Here is a 12,678-nt window from a genome sequence, read left to right as displayed (position 1 = left end):
GCTTTGAATCGAGTTTGTGGTTGGCCAATTATCGATAATTTGATTATTATTTTTCGATAATTTGTTTTTCATAGTTTCTTGTCTGTAACTTTTATCTAATAGCTTGGTTAATAAATAAATGATTTGCCATATAAATTAGGGGACTGCACTTGCCTTCTGATGTTGTGCATGTATTTGAGTTTACCAATGTTCAACAGATTAGGCAATGGTTGGCTAATTCGTGAGCTCTGTAAACTCGTCCTCAAAGGAGGAGAAGGATATTGGATTGGTTGCAAAAATAGACATTGCAATGTTCATTCTGCGATAGAGTGATGAAAGATGGAATTGGAATTATATCCATTAAAGAAAAAAGTTTGGTTCAAGGATATGATGACCATGGAATTTGAGGAGGATAGCAATTGGATGCAGTTAACACCATTGTTCGAACCTTGGTACCGCTAGAACTTGATGTTTAATCCATCAAGGCAAGGGAATGTTGGTTGAAATTTAGACTATTTCTTGATTTGTGCGGGAAGGGCTTACGCAAGATGCATGCTAATCATTAAATTTATTAGATGTCTTCGAACATTTAATCAGGGGTGAATCCAATGTGCATTAAGGGTGCATTAGGGGTAGACATTTGCGTACCTTGTTTGGATTAATAATTAATGGTTGCATAGGTCTGCATCTATTTCTAGATGCATATAAGCTAAAACACACTACATTATATATAACATATCTATTTTTCTCTCCTCTAATCTCTCACCATTTTCTCTCTCATCAAATCCCATTTTCTCTCGTTAAAGTACATATTTCTCTCTCCTTAAACCTCCAATTTCACTCTGATGGATTTCACGGAGGCAGTTACTCATGCGATTTCGGCGAATTTCTGGTTGGATCCGTCGAATTTCTGCTCGAATCTGTCGATTTTCTGGTCAGATTGGTCGATTTTCTGGTTTGATTTGTCGAATTTCTGGTCGGATCTGTCAAATTTCTGATTGATATTGGCGAATTTTTGATGGGATCCGTCGAATATCTCCCTCCTCTCTTTACTCGTGAGTTTCCTTTGTAAATCCATCTTTAATTTGCAGTTATTCGATGTTCATTTGCTGCGAATTCGTGTTTAATAATTTGCTAGTTTCGTCACTAAATTTAATTGTAATATTAATATACGAAGTACATATTATCGGTTAATTGATTTCGTGGTTGGAGATGTTCAAATTAATATATGTAGATGTTCATTTTTTTTATGCTGCGATTTTAGATCTATCACCGTGAATGTTTAATTTATAAAGTTCGATGTTCAGAATTGTAGAATGAACTACATTTGGTAACTTGATATTGTTGTTGTTGTTGGTATTGTGGTTGGGATTGTTATTCTTGGTGGTTGTGGTAGTTATTGTTGAATATTAATTATGAATTAATTATGTTCAATTAATAATTTATCATGTTCAACTTATAAAAGATGATGTTCACAAATAATAACACTTTTGTGTGATGTTCAGTTCTTCAACTCTCATGTTCAACTTATAAAGAATAATGTTCAACTAAATTCAACTTATAAAACTATGATCGATATGTTCATAAATAAGACACTTTTGTGTGATGATCAGTTTCTCAAGTCTTATATTCAATTTATACAAAATCATGTTCAACAAATTTAACTTATAAAACTAATATATGTTCAATAATCAATATTTTGTGTGATGTTCAGTTTCCCAAGTCTCATGTTCAACTTATAAAGAATTGTGTACAACTAAATTTAACTTATAAAACTATGATATCTTCAACACTTTGTTTGATGTTCGGTTTCTCAAGTCTTATGTTCAACTTATACGGAATCATGTTCAACTAAAAGGCAAGCAACATCATTAATAAGAAAGCAGTATACCACCAAACAACGAGTCAAAAGCATTTTTTAAAACAGATGTTATTATTCTTTACTAAAAGATCATGTTCAGATTTTATAAGCATGGGTTCATTATTCTTTACTAAAATATCAAATTTGGCACTGTCTAAATATTGTCATGTTCAGTTTATAACTCATCATGTTCAACTTATAAAAGATGATGTTCAATTTATAAAAGATAATGTTCACAAATAAGAACACTTTTGTGTGATGTGCAGTTTCTCAAGTCTCATGTTCAACTTTTAAAGAATCATGTTCAACTAAATTCAACTTATAAAACTATGGTATGTTCATAAATAAGAACACTTTTGTGTGATGTTCTGTTTCTCAAGTCTTATGTTCAACTTATAAAGAATAATGTTCAACTAACAACATTATGATTTTCCTGCAGGAAGGAAAAGGTTAATGTGAATGCGCCAACAAAAGAAAAAAATCGATTTAGAAATGGAAGATGTGGTATTAAGAGAGGCTACAAGAATTGAAGAAGAATTGAAGGCAAAAACAACAAGAAATGAATCTGCAAATAAGGAAGCAAATAGAAAAAGAGACCGGTGTAGCGAAAAAAGTGGAAGCCAAAAAATTAGAAGCATATAGAACGAGAAAATAGGCAGCAACAACTAAAATAGAGGAATCAGATAGAAAATAAATGACATGTTTAATTTTTGGGTTGTTAATGATTGTTCAATTTATAAAAGATAATGTTCAATCAGAAGCATTAAATTACTTTAAATGTCTATTTGTTTGTTCCTTATGTGTGCTTGCAGCTTACTCAACTAATGAGATTTTTTTTTTGGAAAACAAGCGTGATAAAAAAAAAATTAAAAAGAGGAAACAGAATAATGCATTAAGAGCATGTACATTGGTTGGCTCTTCAAAAGAGCTCTTGGAGGACTCTCCCCTCTCTCTACCACTATCTCTCTACAAGACACACTCAAGAATTCATTCTTAAAAACACCCAACATTGGTTGGTTCCTCAAATGAGCTCTCCATTATTATTTTTACCATTTGGTGGTCCACAATTAATTGTGTTTTTAACCAAAGTTACTATCCAATTTTCAAAGTTACTCCCACTTTTCAACAAGAATCAACTCTTGAAGGGCTCTTGGGCAAGAGCTACCTTGAAGTAGCTCTCCATGAAGAGCTACTCAAGAGCCCCTCAAGAACCACTCAAGAGCCCCAATGTTGGCCAAGAGATAGTTCTTGTTGGAGAGCTACTTGGAGAGCCACTCTAAAAGCCCCAATGTACATGCTCTAAAAATGAAGACTTAAAATGCTAAAATGAAGCAGTTGAAGTTCACATACATGCAGAATTGTATGCATACCTATACAGTCAAAAATTTGGGTTGTTTGGATGAGATTAAAAATAACTTTATAAGCTCTCTTACTACTCCATAAAGTTAGCTTGGTCGGACATATGTGTTTGATTTTAATGCAGCAATATCATTAATTACCTTTTATATTCAAAATCACTTTTATTTATGTTTTTATTTCAAGTATTTATTCCCTTAAAAAATCTCGTTTCACAAGTTTTGCTAAAGGAATATTGCAATTAGTAGTATAGTACCCTTACAATCTATAAATATAAATTTGTATGATGGAGAATTTATCATCAAAATAGAGTTTATCGATATTCTCCAAATTAAAAATAATTAATGATGGATAAATTTGTTATTGCTCATTTGGTGTCTTATTTATTAAAACAATTAAAATAAATAAAGGTACATTGATAAAATTATTTTCATTCTCATTTACCACTTGTGTCAAGCATAAAATAATCTCACATGTCCTTCACTTCGATAGTAATACCCACTTAATACTCGCACAGTTACCCCGTCAATCTCATTACCCGGTCACTTATTACCTATCTAGACCATTTACTTTATTGAGTTAGAGATGACTTTGAGGACTAGGCGGGGCAGAGCCAGCACACCCACACCCGCCTACATATACAATTCTAATCTTCATCCCCGATAGGAACGATACCACCCCTCCCAACCAATTCGAGAGGTACAAAATAAAATGCATCCCCGCATCATCACCTCCCTTCCCGTGTATCCACACCCACGTACGCCTAGACTCGATTTTTTTTTTTTGGTAAGAGAGTTTTGAATTTTAAAATTCTATTATAGAGCCTCTGAAAATTCGTCTATCTAATTAGTGTTATTGAGTAAATAAACAAAACATTATAATATTGAAATTAATAGTACTTTTTTTATATAATAATAATCAATCAGATGAAGGGTTAGAGACTCGGGCGGGTCCAATCTAAAATCCATCATCGCTCTTTCACCCGCAACGAATACATTTTTTAACCCCGTCAAACAAACTTTCTTCCTCGCCGCCCACTTGGGGAGGATGCACATGGAGATCTTCCAAAAAAACCCGCTCCACTAACAATCTGGAATCTCTATATTCGATAAATATTCCAATTTTCCTTTCAACTAAATTTTAATGTATTGACATAAGTTTATTACAAAATATCAAAAATTCAAAACTTAATGTATTAGCTATAATATTGAAAAAATTATTTAAAAGTTACATACATAATTAGGATTGGGTGAGTGTTCTCATATCCGATCCATTCAAATGCGCCCCGATCACCAAAATGGGTACACGTTATCCTTATACCCATCCACCAAAAATCTCTTTTTGTTAGTCAACATTAGTCAATCATCTACGTTTAACTTAGTCGTCAGACCAATCTAAAATTCAAACTCGGCCCATCATCAAGTGTGATTCACCACTTACATATATAAATTTTATTTTGCACAAAATTTTAAAGTGATATTGCAATCATTTATATTAATATATAAATAATATTTTTTTAATGCAAACATATTAATAATAGGGAAACATAATCATCTAGATCTTATGATTTTGGACATAGTTGATAACGATATTATTAGGTCAAAATTTCAATCAACATGCTCTTAAGATTTCAATAATATGAGCGAATAAATTATTATTCGTGTTCCGTATAAAAATATTACGATAATGAGAATGTTACAAAAGTTATTTTTGATATTTAAAATTAAGTATAGGCTTCGTACTAAACAAATGGCATGTAAAATGCTTGAGACGACATTGTTAAATACATTAAATCAATAGTTAATTTTCGTTGTGCATATCCGCATTCATTATATGACACAAGTACTTGCTAGTATAATCTATACCTAGTAGTATTTAAAAAGGAAGACCATATATTATTATATGACATGTGTCATCTCCATCTTTCATCCACTAATTTGTTATTTTTTTCAATTTTTCCTTTTGTTGTTTGTTATATGAAATATTTTATAGCTTCAACACATCTTTTACTTCATCTTTCTCATTCAACATTAATTCACCATTTAATTCATATAACCTCTTCCACCTCATCTTCCTCTTTAATACTCAATGTTAATTCACCATCTAATTTATATATTTTGTCAACTTTTAATTCACCTCTACATAATCATATATTCCTACTAAAAATCAAAACCCTCAACAAAATTAGCACTTAAAAATACTATTTAGGGTGTGTTCGGCGGTAGCGTTTGAGGTAGCGGGTAGCGTTTTGAGTCTTTTGACCTAGTCAAGACGCTGCTTGTAAAATTTGTAAGTGTTTGGTAAAGTAGCGATTTAGGTCGCGGTTAGCGGTTGGGTAGCTTTTGTCAAACGTTAAAATTAGTAGCGTTTAAGGTAACGGGTAGCGTTTGACAAATTTATAATAAAGTTATAAATAATATTCTAACTTTTATTTTTATTTTATAATATCAACCGCTACTTTAACACTGCCTTAACAACCACTATATAACTGCCCGTTCATTGAACGGGCACAAAAGCTAATATAACAGATTGTCAAAGCTAAATTATTATAAAATTTTCTACATCGGTTATTAGAAATTGTATGCAAAGATTTTTCATTGGATTTTTCATTGAAATTGTCAAACCAGAAATTCTTTGATCAACGCCTGAAAACACAAAAAGGCCGTCTCTCGCAAATTAATTTTACTTTAAGGTCTGTTTTCGCAAAAAAAAAAAAAATTAAAAGGTTATTTCTCACAAAAACATGGTTTTAAAAGGTTATTTTTGGCAAATTATGGTATCTACCCTATTGTTTTCTCGGCTAATAACTTCCCAATTCTGCATTTAAACAATCTTTCTACTAAAATGGGAAGACTCAAAGATCAAACTGAGTAAATGAATTAACAGCAATACAGCACAGCAAACAGCAATACGATTTGTTTCCCCGCATTCAAACAATAGAGCACACCAAACAGCAATACGGAGTAAATGAAGAAAGAGAGGAATAAGAAGAATTATCCAGCAGAGCTACCATTTCTCACTCATTAATGGTGAACTAGTAGGACATTCATAAACCATAAGTCATCAAAATTTTAATTCAACTTCTCAACTTTTGTGAAGCTAAAAAAAGTCTCACTACCACAAACTAAAATGTTTAGACAAAATTAAACTCTTGCACAACAGATCACTTCTTCTTCTCGGCACCACCAGCAGATCTGCCAATAAAAAACAATGAAGAATGGTTAATCAAAACAGTCAGATCATAATATAATATAATCATCCGGGACGACGGAAGAATTAGCAGTGATAAATATACCTCATCTTCCTGAGAACATTTGACATCTCCTCTCTCTTCTTCTTTGCCCTCTTGTGTGTTCCGAGCTTTCGCTTGGCCACCTTCAATGCACGCTTGTCCTTACCAACCTTCAACAACTCAGTGATTCTCTTCTCATAGGGAGCAAAACCAGCAACCTCTCTGATGAGACTCCTCACGAAAAGAACCCTCTTACTTGTTTTCTGCAGACCAAGTAATACATCAGTCAACATGCAATATATAATGTCTGAACATTTAAGGTCCAGAATGAAGGAATTTTGTCACTCCTTGAGACTAAAATTAGAATTACAGATTCCAGTGTACAGATACTGGATATAAAAACACAACGCACCCCTTTCCTGTCAGATGGCCTTGGAGCCAACTCCTTCTTGGTGACAATGTGACCTTTGTTGAGGCCAACAAAAAGACCCGAGCTTGGTGGTTTGGGAGCCATTACCTGAAAACAACCACACCAAATGATAATCAACTAACTAAAAGAATAGATATTCAACAAATGAACAATAACACAACATGTGAAACACGCTCAGTACTGCCAAATCCATAATTGAAATCAGAAGCATACAAGTTAGTATGTTAGCGCCATGAACATATCAAAATCAGTTTTATTAGAAGGATATCCAATTAACTAAATTCAAGTAAAACCACAAGCAACGGAATGGAGATCAGAAACCTACAACTACAACAATGCCAGACACATTCGCGACCGAAACAACATTCAAATTGCATAAAACCTAAAACAAGTTCCCAACCTCCAGACTAAATGTCAAGTACCATTTCAGGATTGCAAGCAAACTAGAAGACAAGAAACACAGTCATTCAAACAGCAAGTATATCAACGGTTTCCATGAAAATGCTCACACATGATTTTAAATAAGGCACCCAAAATATAAAGAAACTAGCAGATTAGCACCCAAAAACAGTCCATTTTACAATGTTTATAAGATAACACACCACCACCACAATACGTAATTAACTTATATCACCTTTTAATAGATCATTTCAAAAGTTACTCCTATAATTACACAAGTGGTTTCAAGTTTCAAGCTTGAATTCCAAACTGCAAAGACCTCAGTTTACAGCAAACAACCGATTATCACTAGGGTTTAAAGAGACGGACCAGGAACTTAAATAACAGTTCATACAACGGAAGCCGACATTACAATGCCTCATCGAATGAATCATAAATACAAGATCATAGAACGCCTAATAGAAAAACCAATCCTTTGATAAAACAAAAAAGGCTCCATTTTCCTATTCTGACATTCACAATACTAAACAAATTTATGAAAACCCCTAGTTTCTAAGCATAAAGTACAGACGTTAAAACGCCATATCTCATGAAGTATCGATGCTAAAAGATTCAAAACATTTCTTACACTACCTAATCATACTCATACAGAAATCTTCCAGATTAATTCATAAATTCAGACATGCGAGGGGGGAAATCAATCAATAGCTCGAAGTTCAATATATTTGAGCTCAAAAAACATTTCAAATTGAAAGCAAACATTCATCAATTAAATCTGATACCAAATATTAGGGTTATCAATAAATCAAAGTTTCAAAATACAATCAAAATAACGGTGAAAAAATGCAGAAAATTTACAATTCAATCAAGCATATTCGAGCAGGTATCATACAAGAATTAACCGATTAAAACCAAATGAATTGAAAATTCTCGGGGACGAAGGAGAGAGATTACCTGAGAGTGAGAAGTCTGAAGGGTTTTCGGGGAATGAGTGAGAGGAAGAGCCGTCAAATGTATGAATTAGGGTTTTAAAACCACAAATTAGAAGGTGTGTGTGGTTTTTCGGTTGAGACTAATCTTTCGCGTAAGTTTGCATGGGTACCTCGATGGATGGGTAGCATCCTTTCACTTGAAAAAAATTTCATACTCAAGGTTCGAACCCGAAACCTTAGTTAAAGAGCAAGAAACCCTTAATCACTCATGCCAACATTAATTGGTAGAAGGTGTGTATGTAGCTCTACATGCAACCGGGTTAAAAAAACATTTTTACGCTTTAAAAGTACATAATTTCAATTTAAAAATATATTTTTCCTGTTAAAAGCATAGTTTTGCAATTTAAAAACACATTTTTACAATTTAAAAGCACATTTTTACTGTTTAAAAGCACATGCGTTTTTTCAATGTTCTTTTTATTTTAGTGATTGTGTTGGACTTAACAATATGTGCTTTTTCCCCTCAAGAAAAATTTACGGAGTAACAATATGTGCTTTTAAAACGGGTTGCGTTTTATGTTTGTAAAAATGTGCTTTTAATCAATAAAAATGTGCTTTTAAACAATATTATAGATATCGTACGACTGATTTTAAGATATTGTTCTTCCCTGTAAAAAAAATACAAAGACAATGGCTCTATTTGGTTGTGAGAGGGTTGGTGAGCTTTTAGCGGTTTGGACACTATTAGAAGTTTGACTGGCTCAAACCGCTAATTTGAGTGTTTGGTTGTGAGTTTAAAATAGCGTTTTCACACCGAAACGCTAATTTGAAAAATGCTTGTTCCATTTAGTAGTTTCACATTTGAGTGAGATGTGAAATTACCGCTATTCCCCAAAGTTGAGTATCCCTTTGCCACGTTCCTATCCCTTCTCCATTATTATCTTGTTATCATTTTCCTCCATTTGCCATCCAGTTCCCTCCTTCAATATTCCATCCATTTCTTATTAAAAAAAAATGGAAGCACATTTTTCAACTTTATTCTTTATTTACTCCATCACAAATTCAAATTGTTTTTTGGTCTAAAAATGAAGCGAATTTCTCCATCTTCTTCATCTTAGATTGTAAAAAAAAGTTGGTTAAAAATAAGCATGCATGTCTTAATTGAGAGATCCAAGACTTATGCAAGATCTTGATTGGTCTTGGTATTGTCACCTCATAAATGAATTGAAGAAAAATTAGAAGAACAGGTTTTGAAAGTGATGTAGGATCGAATCTCATTATCGAGATTTAAATTGAAAAATTGCTAATTTTCATGAGTTTTTCGTTGGACATGAAAATGACGAAGGTAGACTGGTGGTAATTGGTGGAATGGTGGTATTTGAGGTTTGGTTTAGGTAGTTATGGAGATTCTAAGCAGAGATGAAAAAAAGAGGTGTGGGGCAATAAATGGTGGTGGGTATAATGTATACGTACATTTGTTTGCATTTGTTTTAATCTGTAATGCATTGGATAATAAATGATGGGCGTTATTTTAAAATATAAATTTAAACTAATTTTTTTATCACAAAGCATTTAAATAGTTTTCTACTTGTTCTATTATTGATGTTTTAAAACATTATAATTTCAAATCATTGTGAATTTTGATGCCTTTTACGTTTAATAAGTACTTTTTTATCTAATGAATTCGACTTATACATTTAATTATTGAATAAAAAAATATCACCAAAATTAAATGTAACAATGTCCTTTTTGGTCACTTATGCAATTGACCAGCTAACAACTAACTGCTACTTGCCAAACACTTTTATTTAAACCGTTGTTGCAAACCTCTAGTCAAACCATCTAATACAAACCACTAGTCAAACCAGCTAATACGAACCGCTACAGCTAACCGTTGTTTGCCACAAGGCCAATATAAATTAAAAACGGGGATAAAAATCCAAACATGTGATCTATTCCATAAGGGAACACATGGGGTTATTTTAGTATATACACTTTTATTGTCCCGACCCCCTATAAAAAACACTAACATGCCCTTACTAGCCATAAATTATATTAACAACAAGTATTAAATACAATAAAAAAGAAAAAAAGAAAATCAGTCAATAGCCATAATAAATAATGATGTGGGAACTTTCGTTGGTGCTAACGTGTCACCTTTTCCACGGAAGTATCGGGTATGTGCTGGCACAATCTTCTTACAACCTATAAAACAAGAATATTTCCATAGGAATATTCTCTCCGATGCCTAAGTAAATATTTGATAGAGAGAGAAATTATTCTTAGAGAGAAGTTAGAGCATAATAATTAAGGTCGGTGATTATGTTTTTGTTGTTCTTTCACCTTGATATTTGGACTATTTAAAAGGCTAGAGCTTAGGGATTTGTTCCAAAATCTTAGTTATCTGATTGGTTAACTTCTTAGATGAATACATGTGTCCTTAGCAGGTATGGAGATGAAGGACTTCAGTGGGCCTCTTATTGTTTGGGCCTTTTATTATCTGGGTCATTCTTACCTTTAATTCACTTACAAGGTTTGTAATATATTTAGAATGCATGACATCATGGAGGGTGCCACGTGTTGCGGTACGATTGATCTACTGTCTTGATTTTGTTTAATGTAGGACGCCCCAAGATGACATTGTATGTCGTTAGATATTTGACAATCAGGAAGTCCCACATTCATTTTCCTGCCATCGGTGTGTCCCTCTATCCTTACGGGTAATGATATGACACCTACTGTCCTAATCACTATCTCGGCAAGGTTCCCATTACTTTCGACTTGGGTTCTGAAGTTGGATTAAATTTTAAACTTTGAGAGAGTTGGATTTATCCTTACTAAGGACATATTAGTGGTACGATACTTTTTCTAAAAGTTATTGCAGACTCGCACATATAAGGTGTACAATAAATTTATCGTACATCAAAGTACTTTTATCCATTTTTTTGTAACTTTTATCCAGTTTTTTATAACTTTTATCTAGTTTTTTGTAACTTTTACTATGTTTTGGTTAACATTTTTATTATGTTATTTTTTTTATAGATAAACATTTTAATGGTTAAATGATTAATTTTATACATTATTAGTGATTTTGAAAAAAATAATTTTTATTAAAATGAAAAAAATTTATCACTAAAAATACTCCCTCTGTATTTTAGAAAGAAACACACTTTCCTTAAACGACCGTATTTTAAAAAGAGATACACCTTTCTTTTTTTGACATGTTTTGGTCCCCAATTTCAATTATATTAATATTTCTCTTTTTCTTGTGGTCACCACACTTACCCACATCATCTTTTTACTATAATAAATAATTCATCCACTACCCCACTTTCATCTTATTTTAATAAATTTAAGGATTTTTTTGGTATTTAGAGCACTCCCATCAATGGGGAGAAATTTTGCTCACGAGCAAAAAAGGGTGAGGAAAAAAAATTAACAGACCACATCAATGCGGAGACGTCAAACTGCTCACGGGGAAAACAAAAATTACACGCGAGGCATGGTGAATTGCTGTTTTGCTCGCCGAAATTAATGAGGCCCACACTGACAATGTTCACTTGGAAATTGCTGAAAGCACGTGAAACAAGGAGCAAAAATCAAGTTTCCAACGGACAAATTTCACAAAAGTCCAAAACTGAAACAAACATCAACTGCATGGCACCGGGTGGTCCACTCCACGCTTGCCATGTGTCACTTAGTTGATTAAAAATTCATTTGTTTATATAAACGGCTACATTTTTGTTTATGGCTAATTTTGCCGTAAATAATTAATAATAATAATAAAAAATTATACCAACGGTCATAAAATTTCAAGATCTATAAATAGAGACCAAATTTGCTATATTTTGACACACTTTCAAAAATTATTTTTCTCTCTCTAAAATCATCAAAATCATTTTTCATACTAAGTATTACTATAATTTGTGTTATTTATTGGAATTTACTGAACATTCCAATAGCATATATTTTCGAAAATTTTATTTCCGGTTGTTATTTATTAATTTTATTATTATTATTATTATTATTATTATTACTATTATTATTATTATCATTATTGTCATTATTGTCATTATTATTATTGTTACTGTCATTATTATTATTGTTACTGTCATTATTATTATTAGTGTGCTTGCGTATTTTTTAAATATAAAATAGACCCTAATTGAATAAATACAAAAAGGATGGAGTATGTGGGAAATAGAAAGTGTGGTGGGGTTTAGTGAATAGTAAAAGTAAATGTGGTGAGGAGTTTTTTATTTTGCTCATTGGTGGGATGAGTTTGTTGTAACAAAATTTGTATGTGAGGAAAGTGATGTGGAGGAGTAAGAAAGTGGTAGAGAGATAGTGGTGATGAGTTTTTTTTTCCCATTGATGGGAGTGGTCTTACTACCTTAAAAATACACCACTTTTGTATTTACTACCTTATGAAATTTTTATTATAAATTACTACCATAAAGTATGATTTTTTTTGCAATCACTACCACTT

General features: G+C 32.3%; 1 protein-coding gene across 1 annotated transcript; it reads right to left on the bottom strand.

Moving 5' to 3' along the window:
* Positions 1–6,180: 6,180 nt before the first annotated feature.
* On the bottom strand, positions 6,181–8,356 carry LOC110787952 (60S ribosomal protein L36-1-like). The gene is made up of 4 exons (XM_021992589.2): positions 8,212–8,356; positions 6,841–6,945; positions 6,492–6,691; positions 6,181–6,390 (listed from the first exon to the last, which is right to left on the bottom strand). Exons 2-4 carry the CDS (start codon positions 6,940–6,942, stop codon positions 6,360–6,362), a joined length of 333 nt encoding a protein of 110 aa, XP_021848281.1. The 5' UTR covers positions 6,943–6,945; positions 8,212–8,356; the 3' UTR covers positions 6,181–6,359.
* Positions 8,357–12,678: the final 4,322 nt, after the last annotated feature.

Source organism: Spinacia oleracea, chromosome 2 (assembly GCF_020520425.1).
Source record: "Spinacia oleracea cultivar Varoflay chromosome 2, BTI_SOV_V1, whole genome shotgun sequence".
Classification (NCBI taxonomy): domain Eukaryota; kingdom Viridiplantae; phylum Streptophyta; class Magnoliopsida; order Caryophyllales; family Amaranthaceae; genus Spinacia; species Spinacia oleracea.
The sequence above is the reverse complement of the archived record's forward strand: the minus strand, read 5'-3'. Positions and strand labels throughout refer to the sequence as shown.